The following is a 23,531-nucleotide window of genomic DNA, read 5'->3' as shown; positions in this document are numbered from 1 at the left end:
CATTACAAAACAGTTTTTTATTTTGTAGTCATATTTCACAATATTAACATTTTAATGTATTTTCATTAAATAGCCTTGGTTGGACATCAAAAACATTTAAAAAATCCTATTCCAAACTGTTTATATTGTATAAACAAATGATAAAATTGATAGGGCTAAATCAGATAAAAATCATCCGTAGCATCAGTGAAATGTCCATGAAATAATGGTCATGCTGTATTGCGTCACGTCTCTTCTTTGTTAAACAAAACAAATAAAATGTCAGATCTCTGTGGTCAGATGTTCAGCTAAAAGGAGCATGTGAAACAGACAGCAAAAACAGTCTTAAAAAAGAAATAAACAATCTTAATTGATTTGATTTATTATTTTAGTATGACATGACAATGCATTTTTTGCAGTGAGCCTTAATGACAGCGAGAGCACAACAAATTTCTGGGTAAATCATTTATTAATCAGTTTCAGCATTCAGGAAAACAAGTTGCAAGTGTGGTTTCAAGTGTGGTGTACACAAGTTCTTTTGGCTGGTGTTTTATGAATAAGGCCATGTGTCTGTGCAGAACACACAAACTGATAAACAGTTGAAAGCACTGAAAGTCACTTACAATAAGAACATACAGTACCATTCAAAAGTTTAGAGTCACTTTGTCTTTTAATGTTTTGAAAGATGTCTTTTCTGCTTACCAAGACTACATATATTTAATAAAAATACAGTAAAAACACAAATATTGTAAAATATTATTACAATTTTAAATATCTAATTTATAATTGAATATAACATAAAATGTAATTTATTCCTGTGACCAAAGCTGAATTTCAGTGTCACATTCTAATATATATATATATTTTATATGTCTTCTTTAATTTTATGAATAGAAAGAACAGCATTTATATGAACTAGAAATCTTTTTTGATAAACCAAATGCATCCTTACAGAATAAAAAAAGCTAAACTTTTAAAGGGTAGTGCAGATGAGAAAAACATCGCCTAGTCTGATGAATCATGACTGACAGATGTGGCATAAAGTACACAAATCCACGTCACAGACTTTTTACTAATGTTCTGATGGCTAAATGTCACAAAGCATACTTCATCTCAAACTAGTTCCACAATGATTTCATTGTATTCCAATGACCTCCACAGTCACAAGATCTCCGTTCAATAGAGCACCTTTGGATTGAAGTGAAACGGTACATTTGTGGCATGAATGTCGTCATCGCGGAGCAAAATTTCTCGGGAAAAGTTTATAGCACTTTGCTGAATGAAGGCTTCAAGTGTTTAAGAGGGTCCTATCCAGTATTAGAAAAGTGTCCATGATAAAGCGGTCAGTGGTTTTAATGAACGTACGTGATTCAAAGCCTGCTGAAATCAATGGCTTAAGGGAACATTCCACTTTTTTTCCAACTCCCCTAGAGTTAAACAGTTGAGTTTTTCCGTTTTTGAATCAGTTCAGCTGATCTCCGGGTCTGGCAGTAACACTTTTAGCATAGCTTAGCATAGTTCATTGAATCTGATTAGACCGTTAGCATCTCGCTCAAAAATGACCAAAGAGTTTCAAAAGCCTATTTTTCCTATTTAAAACTCTCATTCTGGCGTAATAATCAGGGAACTTTTCTGCCGTATCATGGGTGCAGCAGTGCAATGATATTACGCACCGTCTGTGACCCCCTGTTTGCACAGGGAGTGTGCCTTGCAACCATCGAGACATTTGTGAGAGACGCTGCGTAATATCATTGCACCTGCTGCACCCATGGTATGCAAAATGTACAGCGAAATGCGAAACTTTTCACGATTTAGCCTACTATTTTTTTCCTGCATGTCATGTCCCATTGGTTTGGACGCTAACTGACCCTTAGGCCACAGACTGTGATGACGCGTTACGGTCATAAATATCATAAATCCTGCAAAGTTTTATATTTTCATTTTTTTTTAAAATGTATATACATTTATAACACTATACACTGTATTATATTACCTTTGCATCAATTCACAAAAAAAAATGCAAACCCGATTCCAAAAAAGTTGGGAAACTATACAAATTGTGAATAAAAAAGGAATGCAATAATTTACAAATCTCATAAACTTATATTTCATTCACAATAGAATATAGATAACATATCAAATGCTGAAAGTGAGACATTTTGAAATGGCATGCCAAATATTGGCTCATTTTGGATTTCATGAGAGCTACACATTCCAAAAAAGTTGGGACAGGTAGCAATAAGAGGCTGGAAAAGTTAAATGTACATATAAGGAACAGCTGGAGGACCAATTTGCAACTTATTAGGTCAATTGGCAACATGATTGGGTATAAAAAGAGCCTCTCAGAGTGTCAGTGTCTCTCAGAAGTCAAGATGGGCAGAAAATGCTGTCGCGAAAAATAGTGGAGCAATTTTTAGCCTTTGCCTGCTAAAACTCTATAGGTCAAAAAAGAAGCCATATCTAAACATGATCCAGAAGCGCAGGCGTTTTCTCTGGGCCAAAGTTCATTTAAAATGGACTGTGGCATAGTGGAAAACTGTTCTGTGGTCAGACGAATCAAAATTTGAAGTTCTTTTTGGAAAAATAGGACGACATGTCATTCGGTCTAAATCGGATCAGCGCTCCGTTCAGAAGCCTGCATCTCTGATGGTATGGGGTTGCATGAGTGCCTGTGGCATGGGCAGCTTACACATCTGGAAAGGCACCATCAATGCTGAAAGGTATATCCAAGTTCTAGAACAACATATGCTCCCATCCAGACGTCGTCTCTTTCAGGGAAGACCTTGCATTTTCCCACATGACAATGTCAGACCATATACTGCATCAATTGTTATAAAAAGAAGAGGGGATGCCACACAGTGGTAAACATGGCCTTGTCCCAACTTTTTTGAGTTGGAGTTTTTCTTTTGCTATTTGTGCCAATGGAAACACAAAAAATATATTAGGATTAGTTCACTTTCAAATGAAAATTACCCCAAGCTTTAGGCCTACTCACCCTAAACCAGGCGTGTATGACTTTCTTATATTTTCTCAGATCACCTTCCGTATTCAACTTAATGCCTCTTGAATTTCAAAAAGCGTAAGCTACATCCTACGCCTTCCCTATTCAACTTAAGGAAAAAGCTTAACTGACGCGACGCCAGTTCTGTTTTAATTTAATTTATGAGCCACTTTGTATAGAGCTCTATAGGAATCTAGTAGTTACAACATGGCATTGCATACGTTTTTCTTTTTTACTCTCACCAAATGGCACTAATCTGCCTCCAAAAAAAAAAGAAAAAAAAAAAAAAGGATTTTAAATGCATTGTCTCTATTTTAACATGAAATACTGCTTTAATTGAAAAATAATTAAAAAAATATGTTAGATTTTTTTTTTTATTATTATTTTCAATGGGGAAAAATACCTAATAAAAATTGTATAAATATTGCATAGTATCATAAAATACCCTCAAAATTTTATATAATGATCAAAAAATATTATTGAACAAGAATATATAACATTGGTTTTCCTGAAAACCAAAACAGTTAGTCACTTTTGACCGTAAAGAAGGCAAGTGTGACTCCTAAACGAAGAGGGCCAGAGCGTTAAATATGGATTGTTTTTTTTTTTAACACGAACGCATCGCTTTGCTTCAGAAGGCCTTTATTAACCCCCTGGATCCATGTGTAGTACACGTTTATGATGGATGGATGTGGATGGAGGCACTTTAAGATCAGACAGCAGAGAGTGAGGTGACTGCAGCTCAGATCCAGCTCTCTGAAGTGTGAAGGGTTTGATCTCAGAGCTGAACTGCCTTCTTCAGGTCGGCTATTCTACGGATAATCTACAAAGAGTGAAGTTGAGATCATAGATAACATCATACAAGCTCAATAACTTATTATTCAATACCCAGAATGAGATGAACATTTTTTGCTGCAGGGTTCAATTCTGCATTTTTTCCCCTTTTCTTAAAACACACTTTTTAGTGGGAATTGCACAAAACATGATTGTGAGTTTATTTGCATGCAATGTCTGCTTCGTTTAAGCACCCGGTTTACTAAAGGAATTATGGGAATGAGGCATCACTCGATGTAAGATAACACTTTTTTGGCTACTGATATGATTTGAAATTTAGCTGTAAAAGCAGCATGTTCTGAAATACGTGGAAATTCATTAAACCATAGCAGTGTTTTTATTATTATTATAAGTGTTTCCTTCAATCTCTGCATAATATGTTTAACTGTGCATTCATTTTTGCATGGACAGAAAATAAGTTTAAGATGTTTAACAGATGTTAGTGAAATGCAGGTTGAATGGGTGAACTCGAAGGGTTTATTTTTTACACTTTTCTACAATGATTAATAGAAATATATGACAGTCATTCTTAATATCTCAAGGTTGTGATCGTGATAGCAGGCTGGTCTCATACCCTTCTCCAGATGAAGACAGAAAGCCGTAAGAAATACTAAATACAACTGCATCAGATGAAATTTATGACCATCATAGATCATACTCAGTCAAACCTGTGCCCAAAATGATCGCAAGATGCTTAGTCAAAAAGGCAAACCTGGAAAAACAACAATGAAAGAAAACCGGCAGATGCAATGCTAAGAGATTTTGGAAAATGTGTTCACTTAAAATAAGAGGACCAATGAACTCATCATGCTTGACCATCAGAAACTTGCACTTGCATATTGTGGCCTGAAGAGGGCAGTACATACTTTCTGTACATGCAACTGTTTCAGCAAGATCTTATGAATTTGAACCTAAAATGTAATATCTCCAATGATCTGTAAGGATTTACACAGTACACAAATCACATTTAGAAATGTCAAGGGTTCACCGCTAGGGGGCGATGATCTCAGTGTGAACCCATGAACCAGTGTCTAAATGAGTTTACCTGATGATCTTGGAATCATTTTATAAATTTGTAGACATTTACTCCCACTACTTACTTTTCACTCCCATTTGCCTGGTTTAGTAATTGTGGCCCTTAATGTTTAAAACTGATATGATTACAATGTCTTATTAATATTGTATTAACTTGAGGCGCAATGATCTTCATACAAAACAGACCATTACACCAGAAATCTGCACAATCACTTCTTAAACTCATAGTCAAGTTCACATTTTCAGAGATTTTCATGTACCATGCCAGGACATACACCTAATTTTAATTCAGGTCTCACTGTGGGGTCTGTATCTTAGAAAGCCATTAGCTCAAAGAAATTATATTTCACCCATGACCTCGTCCGGCTGCCAGTGATGAATTTTTATGGTGTTTGTGTTTGTTCATCACCTGAGACATATGCAGAGCTAATAGCCCAGATTACTGGCAGTTTACTTGATTTTCAAGGGTTTGTCGGAAGTCCTGGGTGGAAATTGCACTATTACTGGTCAGCTGAACTGAATTAATGATTCTAGGCCCTTCCTGGACTATCATGTCACCTAATTAATATTCATGAGCCATATTTATTGAGATACAATACCGGACCAAATTTCATATTTGCTCAAATATGTCACAAGCTTTCACATGTATTAATCTGGATCATTTTCTCATCCATGATATACTGAAATGTGAATAAACTATGAAAATAAAATGTGTACAATTCTTTTCTGATGTACTAATCTATTACAATTCATAAACAGAGTATGACAAGGGACGTATAATCATGTACATATACTTCCGTATATATTTTGGGGTCAGTTTAAAAAAAATGCATCTCAGTTTCCAATTATTAAGCAGCACAACTGCACAAATGTTTCAACAGAGTCAATAAGATTTTTCTTTTTATTTTAAGAAATTAATACTTTTATTCAGCAAAGATGCATTAAATTGATCAAAAGTGACATTTATAATGTTACAAAAGATTTCTATTTCAAATAAATGCTGGACTTTCTATTCATCAAAGAATCCTGAAAATATCACGGTTTTGACAATAAAAATATTAGGCAGCAAAAAATTGCATACATACACTACTACTACTAATAAAAATAATAAATGCCTGTTGCATGAGTTATGTCATCTTTATAGAGATGTACTTAGGTACTTCTGATGTACTTCTCTACTTAGGATACATTTACACTACAATGATATGCTTAAAACATAAGTTTTTCCTTTGAGTTTTCCGCGCACAAATGACACCATTGTCAAAACAATCCCCATTCATACGAATAAATGAAAACGACTAAAAATGCTGTATTATGCTGGCAGGCCATTAGATGGCGATGAAACGTAATGCGCATGTGCCAGACGCCATCGTTTACACAGATTTGTGTTTTTGTTGTTCACTCGGAGACAACAAAAAGTTTGCGTTTTCAGGCACCCAAAACACCATTCTCGTGTAAATGAATGGCCAAAACGCATAAAAAGTTTTCCGTTTTTAGTTGAAATAAGGGGCTGTTTACACGACACCGTTTTCAACAAAACTTTTTATGCGTTTTTGCTGTTTAAACTTTTGAAGACGGGTTTCAAATTGTAAGTTTTGAAAACGCTACCGTTGTCATTTCCGTGTAAACTGCAAAAATCTAATCTGTAAAAAAAAGATAATCTGTGAAAACTGTGACATCATGCACATGCGTATCACGCGTTAGCCTATCCTATCCACCTCATTTTTTAATGCAGAAGTAAGGTGTTTTCTGTGAATGTGCAAGACTTTATTAGCTGCTACAGGGAAATAACGAGAAGAATATCAAATGCAGTAAACTAAAAATAAGGTGGACATGCACTTTTGGCGCGAGTGCTCTGTAAAAGAACACGTATGCGCAGCCGCATAGTCTTTATTTACAAAATGACATCGCCAACTACTGGTCTGGCATGCGTAATACAGCGTTTTTAGTCATTTTCATGGATCTGTGTGAACGGGGATAGTTTTGATAACGTTGTCATCTGTACAAAGAAAAACTTTTCTGTTTTTAGTACATCGTTGTCGTGTAAACGTACCCTCAGATTGAGCCTTCAGAAGATATTGGTCAATATGTTAATATGAGCGCTGCAGAAAATTTGATTGGCGTTTGTCTGCAAAACATTCAGACGACTCCAAATTCTTTTGATAGCTTTTTTGTGAATGTGTCTCTAAATGACAGCCAAATTTCCTACAGTAATACTTTAAGGATGCAAATTAGCTTATTATAGCGCTACATAAAGCAACATTTAAAAGTTTGGGATCAGTACTTTTTTTTTTTTGAAAGAAAGAAATAATACTTTTATTCAGCAAATAATTGCTCAAATATGACATAAAAGACATTTTACGAAGATTTCTATTTCAAATTAATACTGTTATTTTGAACTTTCTATTCATCAAAGAATCCTGAAAACAAACAAACAAAATAAACTATCAAAAAAAAAAAACGTTTTCAACACTGATAATAATCAGAAATGTTTCTTGAGCATCAAATCATCATTTTAGAATGATTTCTGAAGGATCATGTGACACTGAAGACTGGAGTAATGATGCTGAAAATTCAGCTTTGCCAACACAAGAATAAATGACATTTTAAAATATTTTCAAATAGAAAACAGTCATTTTAAATTGTAATAATATTTCACAATATTACTGTTTTTACTGTATACACTCCTGTTTCAAACGTACATACTATATACTTATTGTAGTAATTACAATAAGTGTAATAACTAGGTACTAGGTACCTTAACCCATGTAGCGGCCTTATATTATTCAGTCATTTCTTGGCAAGTATACTGTAAGTATATTGGAAGTGCCATCAAAAATCTTAAAGACCCCAAACTTTTGAACGGTAGAGTACTGAACTATCATATCAAGTTGGTTGTCTCTGCATTTTGATGCCCAGACAGTAAATGAGCAGGAAAATAATAAAATCAGATCAATTTCTTATCAAAAACACATTACATCCCTTCAGTAATTAGTTTGTGAGCTGTAGCTGTGTGTTTTCGGAGAAGAGCCCATGTAATGAACATGATTCAGGAACAGAAGCAGATTTTTGCGTGATTAAAATCTATCGAGGCACAGCACGTATCTGGAAGGGTTCAGGACCGGACGAGACGCTTACGGATCCTTTCAGACTCAGCCTTTGTCCTTCAAGATTCAGGAAGGTAAAACGCTGCATCAGCGAGATAAAGAAGAGGAAGAGCTCCATACGAGCGAGCTGCTCTCCTGGACACATCCGTTTACCTGGAAATCACGGTCTGGATAAGTAAATATGTTCATAATCATAGATTTATGATAATGCTGTATATGGATATAACCTACCTATTGAAAAAGGAATGAAACTGTCTTTCTTCAAAAACATGCCATTTTCATCCAGAAAGTGTGCAGGATTGAACTCGTACGGAGTGCTGTACTCATTCTTATCCTGTAGGATTGTCTTCAGCAAGGGCATCACTATCACACCCTGTAATAACCAAACATATAGAGTTATGACTTTTACAGAGTCTTGATTTTGTTTTTGGACACCTTGTTTTTCCCATATTTGTCATTGTTGCAGCTCCTCTTTTCTCAGTCTGTCAGTAACGCTCTTAGTTCCTGTCTCTATGAAGCCCCGCCTTCTGAAAAGCAGAATGTGCTCTGATTGGTCGGCTGGATCAGTGAGTTGTGATTGGTCAAGCGCTTCAAGTGTGTTTGGGAAATGTCCCGCCCCTTACCATAAAAGCCAGTTTCAACACACTACTAACTAACTCAACCAGGCCCCGCCCCTTTATTCTGCATATTAATTATTTAAATAAGGGATGTTGTGACGTGTTCGTTCCTGAAGGAAAACTCAAGACTACAATGGAGGCGTTTTTTTAGAGAGTTCAGAAACAGTGAAACTGAGTGACTCAAACAGCAACATTACACACTAAAGAAAGATGAATAAAAAAAACTTGAATTTTCTTTAGTTGAACACAACTGACCTTGTTCAGTCACACAGATGCTGTATTGTACGTAACATAAAAACACAATGACCTTCGGGATGAGTTGTCCTCCCACCGTTGTGTCCTTGTTGGCCACTCTGGGAGGCGTGAAGGTAACAATGTTGGCGAACCTCTGAATTTCATGGATCACAGCGTAGGTGTACGGCAGATTTGTTCGGTCATCCATTAGAGGTTGACGTGTCTGTCCAATCACCTGATCGATCTCAGACTGGACCTTCTCTGAAAGAAAATAGTCAACGAAGAACATGCTGATGGTAGTTTTTGAGGACAAGCAACAGGAAGTCACATCTGTTGACTGACTGACATCCCACCTTGCACATCTGGATACTTGATCATGAAGAGTAAAGCCCATCTGAGAGTGTTAGAGGTGGTCTCTGTTCCCGCTCCAAACAGATCAACCACACAGTGCATCAGGTTCTCCTCTGTGAACTCTGCCTCACTGTCCTTACACTGGGAATGATGGAACACAAAAACACTTCCCATATGATAAATATATATTTTCAGAATCTAATTTTTATATATATATATTAAAAAAATGGTGATAAAATATGTCAAGATCTCAGAGTTAAACGGTGTCAGAAAAAATAATCTTAATTATATCAGATAACACTTGGTCAGGTCAAAGTGTCTGAATAATTTTTGGTTCCATATTTTTTATCAGTTTTACTGGAAGTCCACTGAATGAACAATTTATATATATAAAATATGTCACAGTTTACTTTATTTTGCTATCCTCACTTACAGAAATGAACTATAGTGTCCTGCACCCACTAGTAAAAATATATCAACAATATAAAAAATGTCTGATATATATATATATATATATATATACATGCAATAAATATTTTATATTTATATTTTTTTTATTGTACATACAGATATTTTCTTATATTTATTTATATTTACTATATGATAAATATTTTATATTATACATATATATATATATATATATATATATATATATATATATATATATATATATATATATATATATATTCATATGTTTTTAAATTCCTTTCAAAATATACAAAAATATTTTGATATTATATATATATATTTTTTATTTATAGTTATTTTAGTTAGTAAGATATATATGTGTGTATTTATTATATTTATGTAAGTATATTTTAAAATATACATTATCAAAGTATTTTTGTATATTTTGAAATTGATTTAAAAATATATTTGTAAATATATTTCTAATATATAAATACTAATATAATAATAATAATATAAATATAAAATATTTATTATATAAGAAATATAAGAAAATATCTGTATATAAATATTTTAAATATAAGATATTTATTGTGCATATATATATATATATATATATATTTTTTTTTTTTTTATTTAGTCATTATTTTAGTTAGTAAGATATATATGTGTGTATTTATTATATTTATGTAAGTATAAAAATATACATTATCAAAGTATTTTTGTATATTTTGAAATTGATTTAAAAATATATTTGTAAATATATTTCTAATATAGAAATACTAATATAATAATAATAATATAAATATAAAATATTTATTATATAAGAAAATATCTGTATATAAATATTTTAAATATAATATATTTATTGTGCATATATATATATATATATATATATGGTAATATCCTGCATCCTGCATTTGGTAATATGACTGCATGTATTTTCTTGCCTCTGAACCTTAACATATATTCAATTTGAAAAGTTCATACTGTAAATAAATTGGTGGCATTTCAGCACCAGCACTTATTTCACAAGCGACTGAAGTAGAGTTAGGTAGTTAAGGTTTGACTAGTTAGCAATAAGCTGTAAATGCTGTAACTACACAATCTCTGTAGGACAGACATGAATATTCATAAAGGAGCTGCTAATGCTTGTCCTAACTCCCAGTATAACCCTCTTAAAGGAATATAAATACACCAGCAGGGCATCCTAGGACAACACTACCTTCTCGATTTCATCCAGATAACAGTCAATGTAGTCTCTGGGGTTGGACGGGTCTCTCTCCTCCTTGTGTTTTCTGAATTCCTCCTGCATGAAGGGCTGAAGTTTAGACATGCTGGCGAATGCCGTCTGGTGCTTTCCTGGCAGCAACGACATGAGGGTTGGAAACTCATTATATAACTGTAAAGAAACAAATAAGGATAAAAAATGTTCAAACAATGCTATAATTTACTACAATTCATTGAATGAAACTGACATTGATAGCACTTGTCAATAAAGTCAATTCCAGTTTCACTGATTTGTATGAACATTTTTATTATTATTATTTAACTTTTTAGATTGTTAGGCTTCTGTAAGACATTGTGATAGCAGGGTGAACTCGTACCCGACCCCAGTGGGAGATGGGAAGCTGTAAGAAGTCATCCACATACTTCTGCATCAGATGAAACTGATGGTCATCATACTCAAACCTGTGACCAAACACCAACCCGCTGATTATATTAGCCACGGCATTGGTCACGAGACGCTGAGGGTCAAAGGGCAAACCTACAAACACAACAACGAGATGAAAGCAATGTTACAAGATTTAAGAACAGAAAACATGAAAAACAGTCAAACGGCTGCTAAAAACACCTTTTTCTTTTTAAGTTTTATATATATAGTGGCGTCCAAATGTCTGAGAACACTGTTTCCATTCACAAGCTGAATGTCACACATCTGCTCACAAATTCACTCTAAATCTGTACAATAGTTATTTTTTTATATTTAACTTATATTTATTTAATTTATTATTATTAACATAATAATCACTTTTATTTATGATTATTACATTTTTATTAATTATGATTCCTACATTTTAATTCATTTAATTTATTATTATTATTATTATTGAACACATTTAAATCCTAATCCAGGATTTTACTTTTTAATTAAAAATATAATTAAGGAAAATTAAGAAAGGATGATTTATTATTATTTATGATTATTACATTTTAATTAATATATTTTTTATGACTGAAACATTGATATTTATTTTATTTTTTATAATTAAATTTATTATTAGTAGTATTATTATACACATTTAAATCCTATAACTTTCCGTTTATTTGCAGGTACAGAAAAAATCCAGGATGTAATCTTGGATTTCACTGTATTTATTTAAATAAAAAGAGAAAGTTAAGGAAATATGAATTATGATTATTACATTTGTACATTTGTCTTCCTAAAACTTTGTTTATTTGCAGGTACAAATATATCCAGGATTTTTGGATCTCACTGTATTTATTTAAATAAAAAATAAAAATTAAGCTGATTTGTGATTATTTATGATTTTATTTTAATTTTTTTTACTACATTTTATTTATGATTATTAATGAAACATTTAAATCCTACAACTTTTCAATCCCAGAATTTCAATATAGTCTCAGACTTTTGGATCTCACTGTATACTGTATATACAAATAAAAAGAGAAAATGAAGGAAAGATGAGCTCTCATGTGGTTTCCCAGATGTTTGACCTTCAAAAAGACACTTGCACTTTCAGATCGTGGCCTCTAGAGGATAGTATGCACACACAGCCCTTCAAGACACGATGATGACATTGAGCTAAATTTTTAATACATTTTCAGATTAAAAAAATATTGTGCATTCATTCTGCTTTCATATTTGTTTGGGTTTTTAATAAAAGAATGACAGCAAATCTTGCTTGTGAGGCACTAAAATGATGCTCACTGACCTTGTTCAACCTGTACAGAGTCACAGAGAAAGCGGCACTCCTGCAGGATGGAGTTTTCTAGAGTTTTCTTCCCCACACCAAAGTATTTCAGTGTCGCCAGAGCAAAACGCCTCTGCTGACGCCACATGTGGCCACTTGACATAATTAGACCTACATAGAAAGAATGATTTTAGGATTATAAATAAATGTAAAGTTTAAGATTTTGCCAGTATTTGAATCATATATTGCCAAAACAACTTTTTCCTCCATCTGTACCTTTCCCTTTACTGAGCTTGTCAACTATAGGGAAGTACGGCCGGTCTGTGAAGATGTCCGCCTGTTCCACAAACGCCTCTTTGAAAGTCTCGTATCCAGTGATTAGTATGCAGGGATTGCTTCCCAAATAAAGTGTGCTCACATTTCCATACCTCTCAGGTATCTGATCAACATGATCTTCATGTTATACATTAACATAGAATCATTTTACTTATTTTTATGTGCCATATGTGACTTACCCTCTGAAAGGAACCCAGTGGATCACTAAAGCCTATATTTAAGAGGTTTCCGATGACAGGCAGAGGGAAGGGTCCTGGCGGCATGTTCCTGGACTGAACATCTCGCAAGTGTTTCACCAACAGAAGCACACACAGAAATATCAGGAGTCCCTGAACGTCCATCCACTCACCCATCAGCTGTGACAACACTGACGCCATGCTTACTGAGACTAGAGGGACCAAAGACATTTATAATATTACAAAAGATTTCTATTTCAAATAAATGCTAAAAAAAAAAATCTTTTAAAAATGTGTCATGCTTTAATGTTCAAAAAACACATTATTTTTCTCATATTCTCCATTGTTGCAGCTCCTCTCTTCCCTGTCTGTCAGTAACGCTCTGTTTAGTTTCTGTCTCTATGAAGCCCCTACTTCTGAAAAACCACCAAATGCTCAGCGCTTCAGCGTGAAATAGACGCTCAAGACCTCGTTAAGCCCAAAGTATACTTCACTTTTTACCCGTAAGCAAGGGTTGCACATGTGCATTTAATTTTTTTTGCAGTAATTAGTTTATCCACAAGGTGGCAACCGTGCTCTGGGGGCGTCGATTCACAAGGTAGTCAAAGAAAAACTGCATAAACAGAACAGACCGGAACGCATGCAAGCTACAGCGACGATGAAGGCCTACATAGACAAGAGATTGTGCGAAGAGGTTACAAAGTACCCTCATTTGTACAACTCTAGCATGAAAAAATACAAAGATGTTTATATGGGTTGTAACTCATGGCAAGAAATCCACTCAATGGCGCTACCGTTGAAAACAATTGGAAAAATACGTTAGCTGCGGGAAAAAATGTTTTGGACACATGGCCTGAAAGTGAAGCCAAAAGCGTCTTGATCACCCCCGGGTGGCTGGATGCAGTATAAGTCATAAGCAGTGTTGCCAAGTCTATGGTTTTATTGTGGACTTGGACTATTTTAATACTGTTGCCGCCGGTTGATTTTCATGTCCGTGGGTTGCAGAAACCCCAAATATCATGATATTAAGCCTAGGGCTGGGCGATATATCACATGAAATTGTCACGCGCATTTCGTCAGTAAAGCCGGGTTCCCTGATTACCACTAAATCGCCATCACCTGCTTTCAAATGGAGCGTCAATTTAATAGACAGAGCCGTAGTTCACTGACAAGCCACGCAATATCGCGTTCAATATCGACGGCGATTCATCTGCGATATGAACACGATATTGCATAGCTTGTCAGTGAACTACGGCTCTGTCTATTAAATGGTGCTCCATTTGAAAGCATTTACTGACGAAATGCACTTGACAATCGCATGCGATATATCGCCCAGCCCTAATTTAGCCCCGGGAATGTGAATTTTATCAGGAAAACCCCACCAAAAATTTGGATTTTACCCCCTGGAATGCAATTTTTAATGGGGGGACCCCCTCTAAAACATGATTGGGCTAGTTTTGAGTAGCAATTGCGCAGGTTTTGTTGTGGAAACCTGGCAACCCTGGTCATAAGCCCCGTCCTCTCCATGTAATGTAATGGGACGTGAGACAAACTAAACAGTCAACCTACACATCAATATTTTTTTCCAAAGATGGTTTCTGTCATTTTAGGCATTTTTTTATCACGCTGATGTCAGATAAAGTGTTCGTTCTTTAAATAAGTGTTGTTTTATTTGATGCTATAAAAACACAGGTTTTGACATCATGATTGACAGCTGAGATTGACAGCTTCTCTGAGCAAAGTAGTCACTAAGTCACCAACTGACTTTTTTCTGGATCTTCTGGATTAGAACTTTAACTTTCTTTTCCAACTTTTCAGAACTGTTTATTTCACACCGAGATAATAAGTTGTTCTGCAGTAAACTGTACTAACCAATTCTGCGGGAGTGTGTGCGGGACCTTGTTATTAGGGTTGCCAAGTCCACGGTTTTCCAGCGGAATTTGGCTACTTTTATACTGTTGCCGCGGGTGTTTTTTCATGTCTGCAGGTTGAATAGACTCAAAATTATGTGATATTTAGCCTCTGGAATGCGAATTTTACCAGGGGAGCCCCTCTAAAAATGTGATTTTTACCCCGGGACCCCTTGAAATGCGATTGGGCTAGTTATGGGCTAGTTTTGAGGAGCAATTGGGCAGGTTTTGTTGTGAAAACCTGGCAACCCTGCTCAATATCGGCTCCACTTCGCGCTCACTACTGCACAGATTTCGCCATATTGGCGGCTTCACTCACTACAATGGAGGAGAGTGAAGGTGCATCATCCATCTTTTTTTAACAGAATACGGTTTCAACACACTACTAACTTAACCAGGCCTCGCCCCTTTATTTCGCCTATGCCTTTAGTGGGAATTATTTAAAGCGGAACTCGGTAAGATTTGCGAAGCTCCCCCTACAGGTTCCTACAGTGAATCACACTGTCGTAAATACTCCAAGCGCAGCTCTGGACTACAACGACTACAACGCTCACCAGCGCAGTAGTTTTGCAAATACAGTACAAGAAATCTCGATGGAGGTGGGTAATTTTCGAAACTGTTTTATAATATATACATTGTTTTTGAATTACCGTAAAGCATTTTGTCACTCTCGCGTGAACGTGAACATGAGGCGAGATTGTGTCGGGTCGGCGAAGCTCAACTTGCAAGTGCTGTTTTCTGGCGTAGACGTACCAGAGGGGTTAGTGCTCATCTCAAACACACCACTACAAGTCAATTAACCATCGTAAGGACTTAGAAAACTATTTATGAAGGTAAAAAAAATGTTACTTAGTTCTGCTTTAAATGAGGAATATTGTGTTGAATATATAGTGTTGTGTTCGTTACTGGAAGAAAACTCAAGATGGCGGCATTTCAGGGAGTTCAGAAACAGTGCACATTGATATAGAGAATAACTCCTGCTGGAGGTAGGCTACTTTGTGCTTAGGAAACAATCTTGAATAAATGTCAAAGTGGAAATGCTGCCATTTTCAAAACGAACAATAGGTAAATTTGTTGCGCATGTTTTCTCTCACATCTGAAGAATCAGTGAATGTCTGACTAATAGTCCTGAACTTTCAAACGCTGCATACAGAACTAGGACACGGCGTATGAAACATGTCAGAGAAAAAATACTCCTAATTATCATACAGGTCCCATCGAGGAGCTCAGACCTGATAAATCAATTCACACAAGACGTTATTACACTCTTGACCTTGTAAACGCACAACTGTTGTCAGCTATGAATGGTTATGACAGCGTCTGTTGCACCTGATGTATGAAGTGGCCTAGTTTCATACTGATGTTTACTGTTATTATTGTTTTATTGTTAGCAGGCAAACTGATTTACAGAAAAACGTCCATTCAAGACTCCTTCAGCTCGATGTAAGAAAGACACATTTGACAACTGCTTCAAACCTGAATTAACAAGTACAAGCAGGATAGATGTTGGGTCAGAAACACAAACATCTTAAATGTTAATATGGGCTAATTACGATCGCTTTTCCACTTGCCGTCGTGCTTGATCCTATTTAAAGCTTATGGAACTGTGGTAACATTTCATCATCGTGCTAAAACACACTTCATTAAGTGACGGGAGATAATTGGCTGTTCAAACCACAGCAGATCGGACTCAAAACTGAGGAGTATTCATGACAACCATCAAGTACAGTGGCCTGTTGCACAAAGCCGGTTTCAGTTTCTACCCAGGTAAGTTCAAGATTAGTTTGAGTAAACGGTTTTTCGGGCTTATGAAGGTGGATTGTTTTTTAGCCGTTTCATTGCTAAATATTTATATACAATTTATATGATATATAAATATAACATTTTTCTTCAATATAAACATATGTGTGTGTGTGGGTGTATTTACATAGACGTCACTTTCCCGCCTGAACGCGCCCCGTCAGCTGGACTGAGGTAAAAGAAGCTGCTGCATGACTGGATTTAATAGGGGAAACTGCGAAAATGCGAGTAAAACTAACGATCACACTAAAGGTTGGGCTCGAAAGTGTTCCTTATACCATGTCAAATAAACCTAATCCATGGATATTGACACGCAGCCAGGAATCATGTTTCCTGACATTTATATGACCCGGGGAAATAGCCTACATAAAACAATTCTGCCAATAAAAAAGCCTTATATAACTTCAATATAAATAGGTTTATATCTGAGTAATCACTGACTTATATCAATGTTATAATATATCGTCATATCGTAGTAGTTTTTGTCAGTGTTTATTTAAACACCAAATTATGCAGAATATAAGGTAAATATTTAATTGATGAGTTGTCAACACAATATATACCAATACAATGTATACGGTATGATTTTACCCCAAAATCCAACATTTTGACACAAAATGATAACTGCAAAACTGCTGGAGTCCAGCTGTTTCTGTGAATTGCAGCGACCTATATGCTTCTTTTTTTCTGTAGCTTTCAGCAGTCTGTAAAAATATACCTCAGGTTTTGTGTCAAAGCTAATTGCACAGTCAATCGCGAAGCTCTCCTGTTTTAGATGTGTTTTGTGCCACTCAGTGGGCGTGACCGCAGTCATAACGGTCGAAGGTGACGTCACGTGCATACCCTCAGTATCTCGCTCGAAATTAAATCAGTTTATATTGAAAACCTTTTAGATTTTTTTACCTCTTATTTTGCTGCTAATTATTTATTATATTTATATTATATGAATTAATTATGTGTTATTCATAATAGTATATTCGGTTATAAATGACTGCTTTGAAATTGATATACAAGCATCGATTTGTAAAGCTTTTAAACAAATTAAGCTTACGTGTATTCATTTGAGCTCTTTGTGAAATTAATATAAATTATTATATTATAAATTATTAGGCCTATTTCTTTGATTCACATGCATTGATATAGTAAGATATTTTCTTTCAGCTGCCTTCTCAAACTTTCACTGCAGCTGTGTTTATTCCTGCTTTGTAAATGCATTTAATTTCATGATATTTTTCATAACAATCTCTTTATCTTCAGAAGAGACGTGAATTGGGCGGCTCTCTCACGAGTAGTAAATCAAACAGGCGCTCTCCATGTTTCGTGTGATTGGCTGTTTGGCGCACGTGCCATACTGCACGCGCAAGAGAAGTTTATACCGAGCGTTGTGTAACAGCCTATCCTGATCTAAAACAGGTTGGATTTATATGGATTTGTCAAAACTCAGAGTTTGTTCAACTAGCTTCATGCAACAGTCCACAGAACATGGTCATCAAAGATATATTTAAGGTAAAAAAAAAAAAAAAAAAAAAAAAAGTTTGCAAGTAATTTGACATCACACCAGCTAGATTTTAATAATACTTAAATTAAATAAAAGATTTAAGTTATTTTACACCTGACTAATGCAATTAATTTTTTTTACTATTTAAGACCACATTAAAAGGTTATGGTCTACCTTGGTGTAATTTTATACTTTATATTTAATAAGCTATAAAATATTTCAAAAAGATTTTTTTATATTACAACCTCATGCAGATTCATAACAAACCCAGGATTTGGAGGGGGGGAAAAAAGCTTCAAAACCCTTTTACTTCAGTCCCTTCACGGTTAAGACAATTATCATAAAAACACAGCGAAGTAAAAGTTGGACTTTGTACCCGCTTGGGTTTACTGCACAAACAAATGAATGTCAAATGATCGCTACACCGCATAGATGTCGGTCAGGATATCTGTACTTACGAGAATGATGTTATTTATCAGACAGTCGTGAAAATACATCAACATACAGCCGCTAAGTTGAAAACTGGAGGGAGTCTACAACAAGGAAGAAACGGCTGATGTTGTTGTGATGACGTCACGGCGCGCCCGCCTACGGACCGCCTACATTTCAACGTCACTGCGCACACATTCAGAATAAAAAAAAATGTATTTAACATTTGTAATATAAAAATGTTTTTTTTTTTAAAAATGAATGTCAAGTTGTTTTAGATAAATTTGACATAATGTCACATTTATTAAGGTGACTTGTGACTTTTGTGTAAAATGCAGGACATGAAACAGGAAAAACATCTTTTCTGTGTTTTTCTACAACATTTGTAACATATTTCGATTATTGTTACATGGCATGACTGGACATATGGATCACAGAACGAATTTTGCTTTTTTTTTTCAATCTGACAAAACAATTACACTTTGGCAGTAAAGGTCAAAACAAGCTGTCAGTGGTAATCTGGTAAAGTTATTTTTTCACCTTTACTGTTGAAAATGTATGAAAAAGAGAACAGCAGAAGTGGACGAAGCCTTCAGTCTGATGTCTCAATCTTATTTCTGAACATTTTTTGCCAGTTTGAAACAATTAGAAACTAAAAAAGTTGAGTTAAGAACCACCCAAGTTGGGTTAAATGTTTTTGCCCAAACTGCTGGGTAGTTTTATTTAACCCAACTATTGTTTAAAAATTACTGTATTGCTTGTGAAAAATGAACACAAAATATGTTGTTAATATGTTTAATAATAAGATTAATGAATAATAATTAAACAATAAAGATTTATTAAATTGCTTATTAATAAATGTTCACCTTTTGATTATTATTGTTGCCTCTAGTAGGCTAATTATGTGTCTGGTTTTTAATTTCCAACCTATTTTGGGTTCATTTTAAGCTATACAGTCATTTTTAAATCATTTTTAAACAATAGTTGGGTTAAATAAAACTATCCAGCAAACATTTAAACAAATGGTTTGTCCATTTTCAACCCTCATTTTTTAACCCTCATTTTTTAGAGTGTGTGAGGGATAATTCTGCCAATTATCCCCTTTTTTGACTTTGAAAATCTGTGATGCTCACCATCTGCAATGAAACCTGAAATTATAGCCCTTAGTTGTGAAGTAAACAGAGACATCTGTCAACGTATAACTCAAATATATTATCAAAAGCCACTTTTAAGTGTATATAACAGCTGTCTTCTTTCATTTAAATATATATATTTCCAGTGAGAAGAGTTTGTGTAGCATCTCCCTCCATTATAAAACACAAATTTTTGGTAACACTGCCTAAGATGAAACCATTTCACCATTGTTGATCTCTCTTTTTTTTTCATCAAGGGCTGTATATATCTAAACTATCTTCATTGCTTGACTTTTTAAATTACCTGTAGGTAGCAGATCTCTAAGTATTTCTGTTTTCAAGCAGCATAATCAATTCCAGGAATCCTGAAAGTGAGTAAAATGTAAGTATTTGCAAATACTACAACGCAGCCAAAAGTTCTCAGCCATAAATATCTGCAAAAAAGTGGGAAAATCGAACCAAAGCAGGTTGTGGGTAGAGTATGAAACGGATAACAGCAGATAACACTATTCTAGATTCACAGTGCATGTCTCCACAAAACAAGAAAAATAACACTGATATGAAAGATAAAGAAGTGTCTCTCCTCTTTCTCGAGTTCAGAAAATATAGTGTCTCACAGCACTCCGATAAAGAACATGTACATGTACTTTATTGTGATTCCATTCCTTTTAAAGTCTCCTAAATTCCACATGACCGCCAAAGGTCATCTGACGTTACTGCACCGGCTCACAGATGCCGATCAAACTGAAGCAAACATGCTTTTCTCCTCATAATAAAGGGCTGGATCAAACCGTGGTTGTTTTTCTCAGTTAGGTTCCACTGTAAGCTTCACGAGGTAGGTCCTGCAAGGTCTCATCGATGGTGACCACCAGTTCTTCCGGCTTCATGGCGTTCAGAGACTCGGAGTGATTGTACACGATGCAGCGCGACGTGTCCACCCGACACGAGAGTTCGCTCATTTCGTTCACGCTGCTGCTGATGCAGTTCACCTCACTCTTGCTCCTGCGGTCGTCTGAACGAGGCCCAAACACCCACTCTGATGAGAGACACAGATTAGAGATGATTATCAGTCACACAGAGAGTCAAAGGATCCACTGCATGAGAGAGGACAAAACACTCTTAAAAGTAAAGCTTCTTTATTTGCATTGATGTTTCCACAAAGAACCTTTAAAGTCCCCCTTTAGTCACTCATCTTTGATCACCAAAATTGCATATTTATACATATTTAAATTCTTTATGCCTTAAAATAGCTTGAATGTAACTCTACACCCTTGCTTCATTTAATATACCTGGATCTATGAATATGCTAATTAGCCCCGCCTCCACTCACTTGCACTCCACTCGGTCAACTTACTGAGGTAAACGCTGCACAATGGCATTGCTTTTTACAACGTCGGACACACTCAAAAAAATGATTCTAGCTGCTTGTTCAGTTTATTTAAATAAAATAAGCTGAACCAACACAAATCTTTAGTTTTTTACTTAATTGGCATTTGCACTCAATTGTATTATGTTAAATGAAATTAAACTTGCAAAATGTTAGGTCAACCTAAACCATTTGTGTTGGGACTACATGAATCATTTATGTTGCATTGATTGAACCTGGGCAGTGGATTTCTAGTTCCCAGCATGCTTTGCGTAGGGAAAGATTGGGACAGTAAATGTTGAACTTAAGTGCTGTTTAATGTGTTTTTTAGTAAAGGGAAATACCTTTTAAAGTTTGATGTTCAGTTATATTTGACATTTAAAAGAGTTTGTTATGTCGATTTTTTTTGAGTTTACCATTATGCTGAAGTGTAGACCTTGTGGTTAGGCTCTAGGTGGCTACGTAAAATAAATTTATATTGTTCTCAACGAGGGGGGACATTAACATCCACGAAAAAGGTAATTAAATTAATAATTATTATTAAAATGCTCATCAAACTAAGAAGAAGAAGAAAACAAAACACTGAAAGGTTCTTTGAAGAACCAAAAATGGTTCTCATATGACAAAACTCCCCGTTTGGGAACCTTTATGTTCAAGATTATGATACACACTCCAAAAAAAATGATTTATCTGAATACATAATGCACATAAAATACACAGTTTTAACATGAACTAATAAACTTAATGTAATGCATATTTGTCAGTCAGACATAAACAAAACAGGTACTTTTTGCATCAATCAATCCAGTATTTCAGTCTTACACATTTATGTGTATTTGAACTGTGTATTGCTCGTTCCACAGTTTATACTTTTTAACTAAAAAAAATTTAATTGTTTTCACAAAGAACAAAGCAATTTGAATAAATTCCTTTTAAAAAAAATATTTAAAAAAAATGCAGAAATCTTACCTGTTTTATTTTTGTATGACTGACAAATATGCATCACATAATAATAATAATTATTTGTTTAGGTTAAAATTGTTTCCATCCAAAATAATTGACATTTTATATGGAATTCAAATACATACATCTTAAATTTAGGCCTAAATACTTTGTTGAGTTCATAAAAATAATAATAAAAAAATGGTTATTGTCCTAGATGCTAATAAATGATTCCAGTCAAGTTGAATGACATACAGTAAGAGCTCTGATGTAAAATACCTGTTACTTATATATCACAGTGCAGCACCTAACTATTAAGCTTAGTTCGATCAGGCATAACATCATGAGCACTGACAGGTGAAGTGAATAACACTGATTCTCTCTTCATCATGGCGCCTGTTAGTGAGTGGATATATTAGGCAGCAAGTGAACATTTTGTCCTCAAAGTTGATGTGTTAGAAGCAGGAAAAATGGGCAAGCGCAAGGATTTGAGCGAGTTTGACGAGGGCCAAATTGTGATGGCTAGACGACTGGATCAGAGCATCTCCAAAACTGCAGCTCTTGTGGGGTGTTCCCGGTCTGCAGTGGTCAGTATCTATCAAAAGTGCTCCAACAGTGGTGAACCGGAGACAGGGTCATGAGTGGCCGAGATCATTGATACACGTGGGGAGCGAAGGTTCCGATCCAACAGACGAGCTACTCTACCTCAAACTAGCTGCAGACCAGTCAGGGTGCCCATGCTGACCCCTGTCCACTGCCGAAAGAGCCAACAGTGACACGTGAGCATCAGAACTGGACCACGGAGCAATGGAAGAAGGTGGCCTGGTCTGATGAATCACGTTTTCAGTACAAAAGGGGCCAGAGAGTGCTTTGTTTTGAAATGGCCTTGAAATTGAGTGATTTTCATGCCAAAATCTTTTGAATAGGCCTTTATTCTGTCACTGTCCAAGCTGATTCATACCAACACGTGTATGATTCGTTTTTTTAAGTTTAATAACTAGACAAATAGAATAACTTCTCTCCAGAATAAAGAAAAAACACGATTGAACTTTCACGATTGAGAGTTCTGATTCTGAACCACTCATAATACACAGAAAACTCTTTTGTAGGCTGAATGAATTCATCTACTGAGTCCATTTGGACAAAACAATGTGAAACTGTTTGTTGTGGAAAATGGTCTGGGGACGGCTCCAGTCAGAAAACTGTGACAGGAAACACAGGACACAAGAAAATAGCAGTAAACAGCCTGTGGCAGCAGAAGTGAGATGTGAAACCATAGTAATATGTACTGACAGAGGTGGAAAAAAGTCTGAGATTGAACATAAATATTCATATTCTATACACTCAAACACATATATCTGATTAGCAACGGCATTAATGTAGCAAAGACATTTTGTCTACCACAAAAGAGCCGTGCACTTTCACAGACGCGTTATAAC

The 23,531-nt window shown here is 35.2% G+C and overlaps 1 protein-coding gene across 3 annotated transcripts; it reads right to left on the bottom strand.

The window, feature by feature from the left end:
• Positions 1-5,836: 5,836 nt before the first annotated feature.
• Positions 5,837-18,795, bottom strand: LOC137008886 (cytochrome P450 2J4-like). 3 transcript variants are annotated; one of them, XM_067370652.1, is made up of 10 exons: positions 18,681-18,795; positions 13,018-13,226; positions 12,779-12,941; positions 12,524-12,673; positions 11,174-11,334; positions 10,792-10,968; positions 9,161-9,299; positions 8,881-9,068; positions 8,188-8,329; positions 5,837-8,109 (listed from the first exon to the last, which is right to left on the bottom strand). In XM_067370652.1, exons 2-10 carry the CDS (start codon positions 13,213-13,215, stop codon positions 7,934-7,936), a joined length of 1,494 nt encoding a protein of 497 aa, XP_067226753.1. In that variant the 5' UTR covers positions 13,216-13,226; positions 18,681-18,795; the 3' UTR covers positions 5,837-7,933. The 3 variants fall into 3 exon arrangements, with proteins under 3 accessions (XP_067226753.1, XP_067226754.1, XP_067226755.1); XM_067370653.1 differs by lacking the exons at positions 5,837-8,109; positions 8,188-8,329 and adding an exon at positions 8,354-8,483; XM_067370654.1 differs by lacking the exons at positions 5,837-8,109; positions 8,188-8,329 and adding an exon at positions 8,381-8,480.
• Between the last annotated feature and the right edge of the window lie 4,736 nt (positions 18,796-23,531).

The sequence above is a fragment of the Chanodichthys erythropterus genome, chromosome 20 (assembly GCF_024489055.1).
Source record: "Chanodichthys erythropterus isolate Z2021 chromosome 20, ASM2448905v1, whole genome shotgun sequence".
Classification (NCBI taxonomy): domain Eukaryota; kingdom Metazoa; phylum Chordata; class Actinopteri; order Cypriniformes; family Xenocyprididae; genus Chanodichthys; species Chanodichthys erythropterus.
The sequence above is the reverse complement of the archived record's forward strand: the minus strand, read 5'-3'. Positions and strand labels throughout refer to the sequence as shown.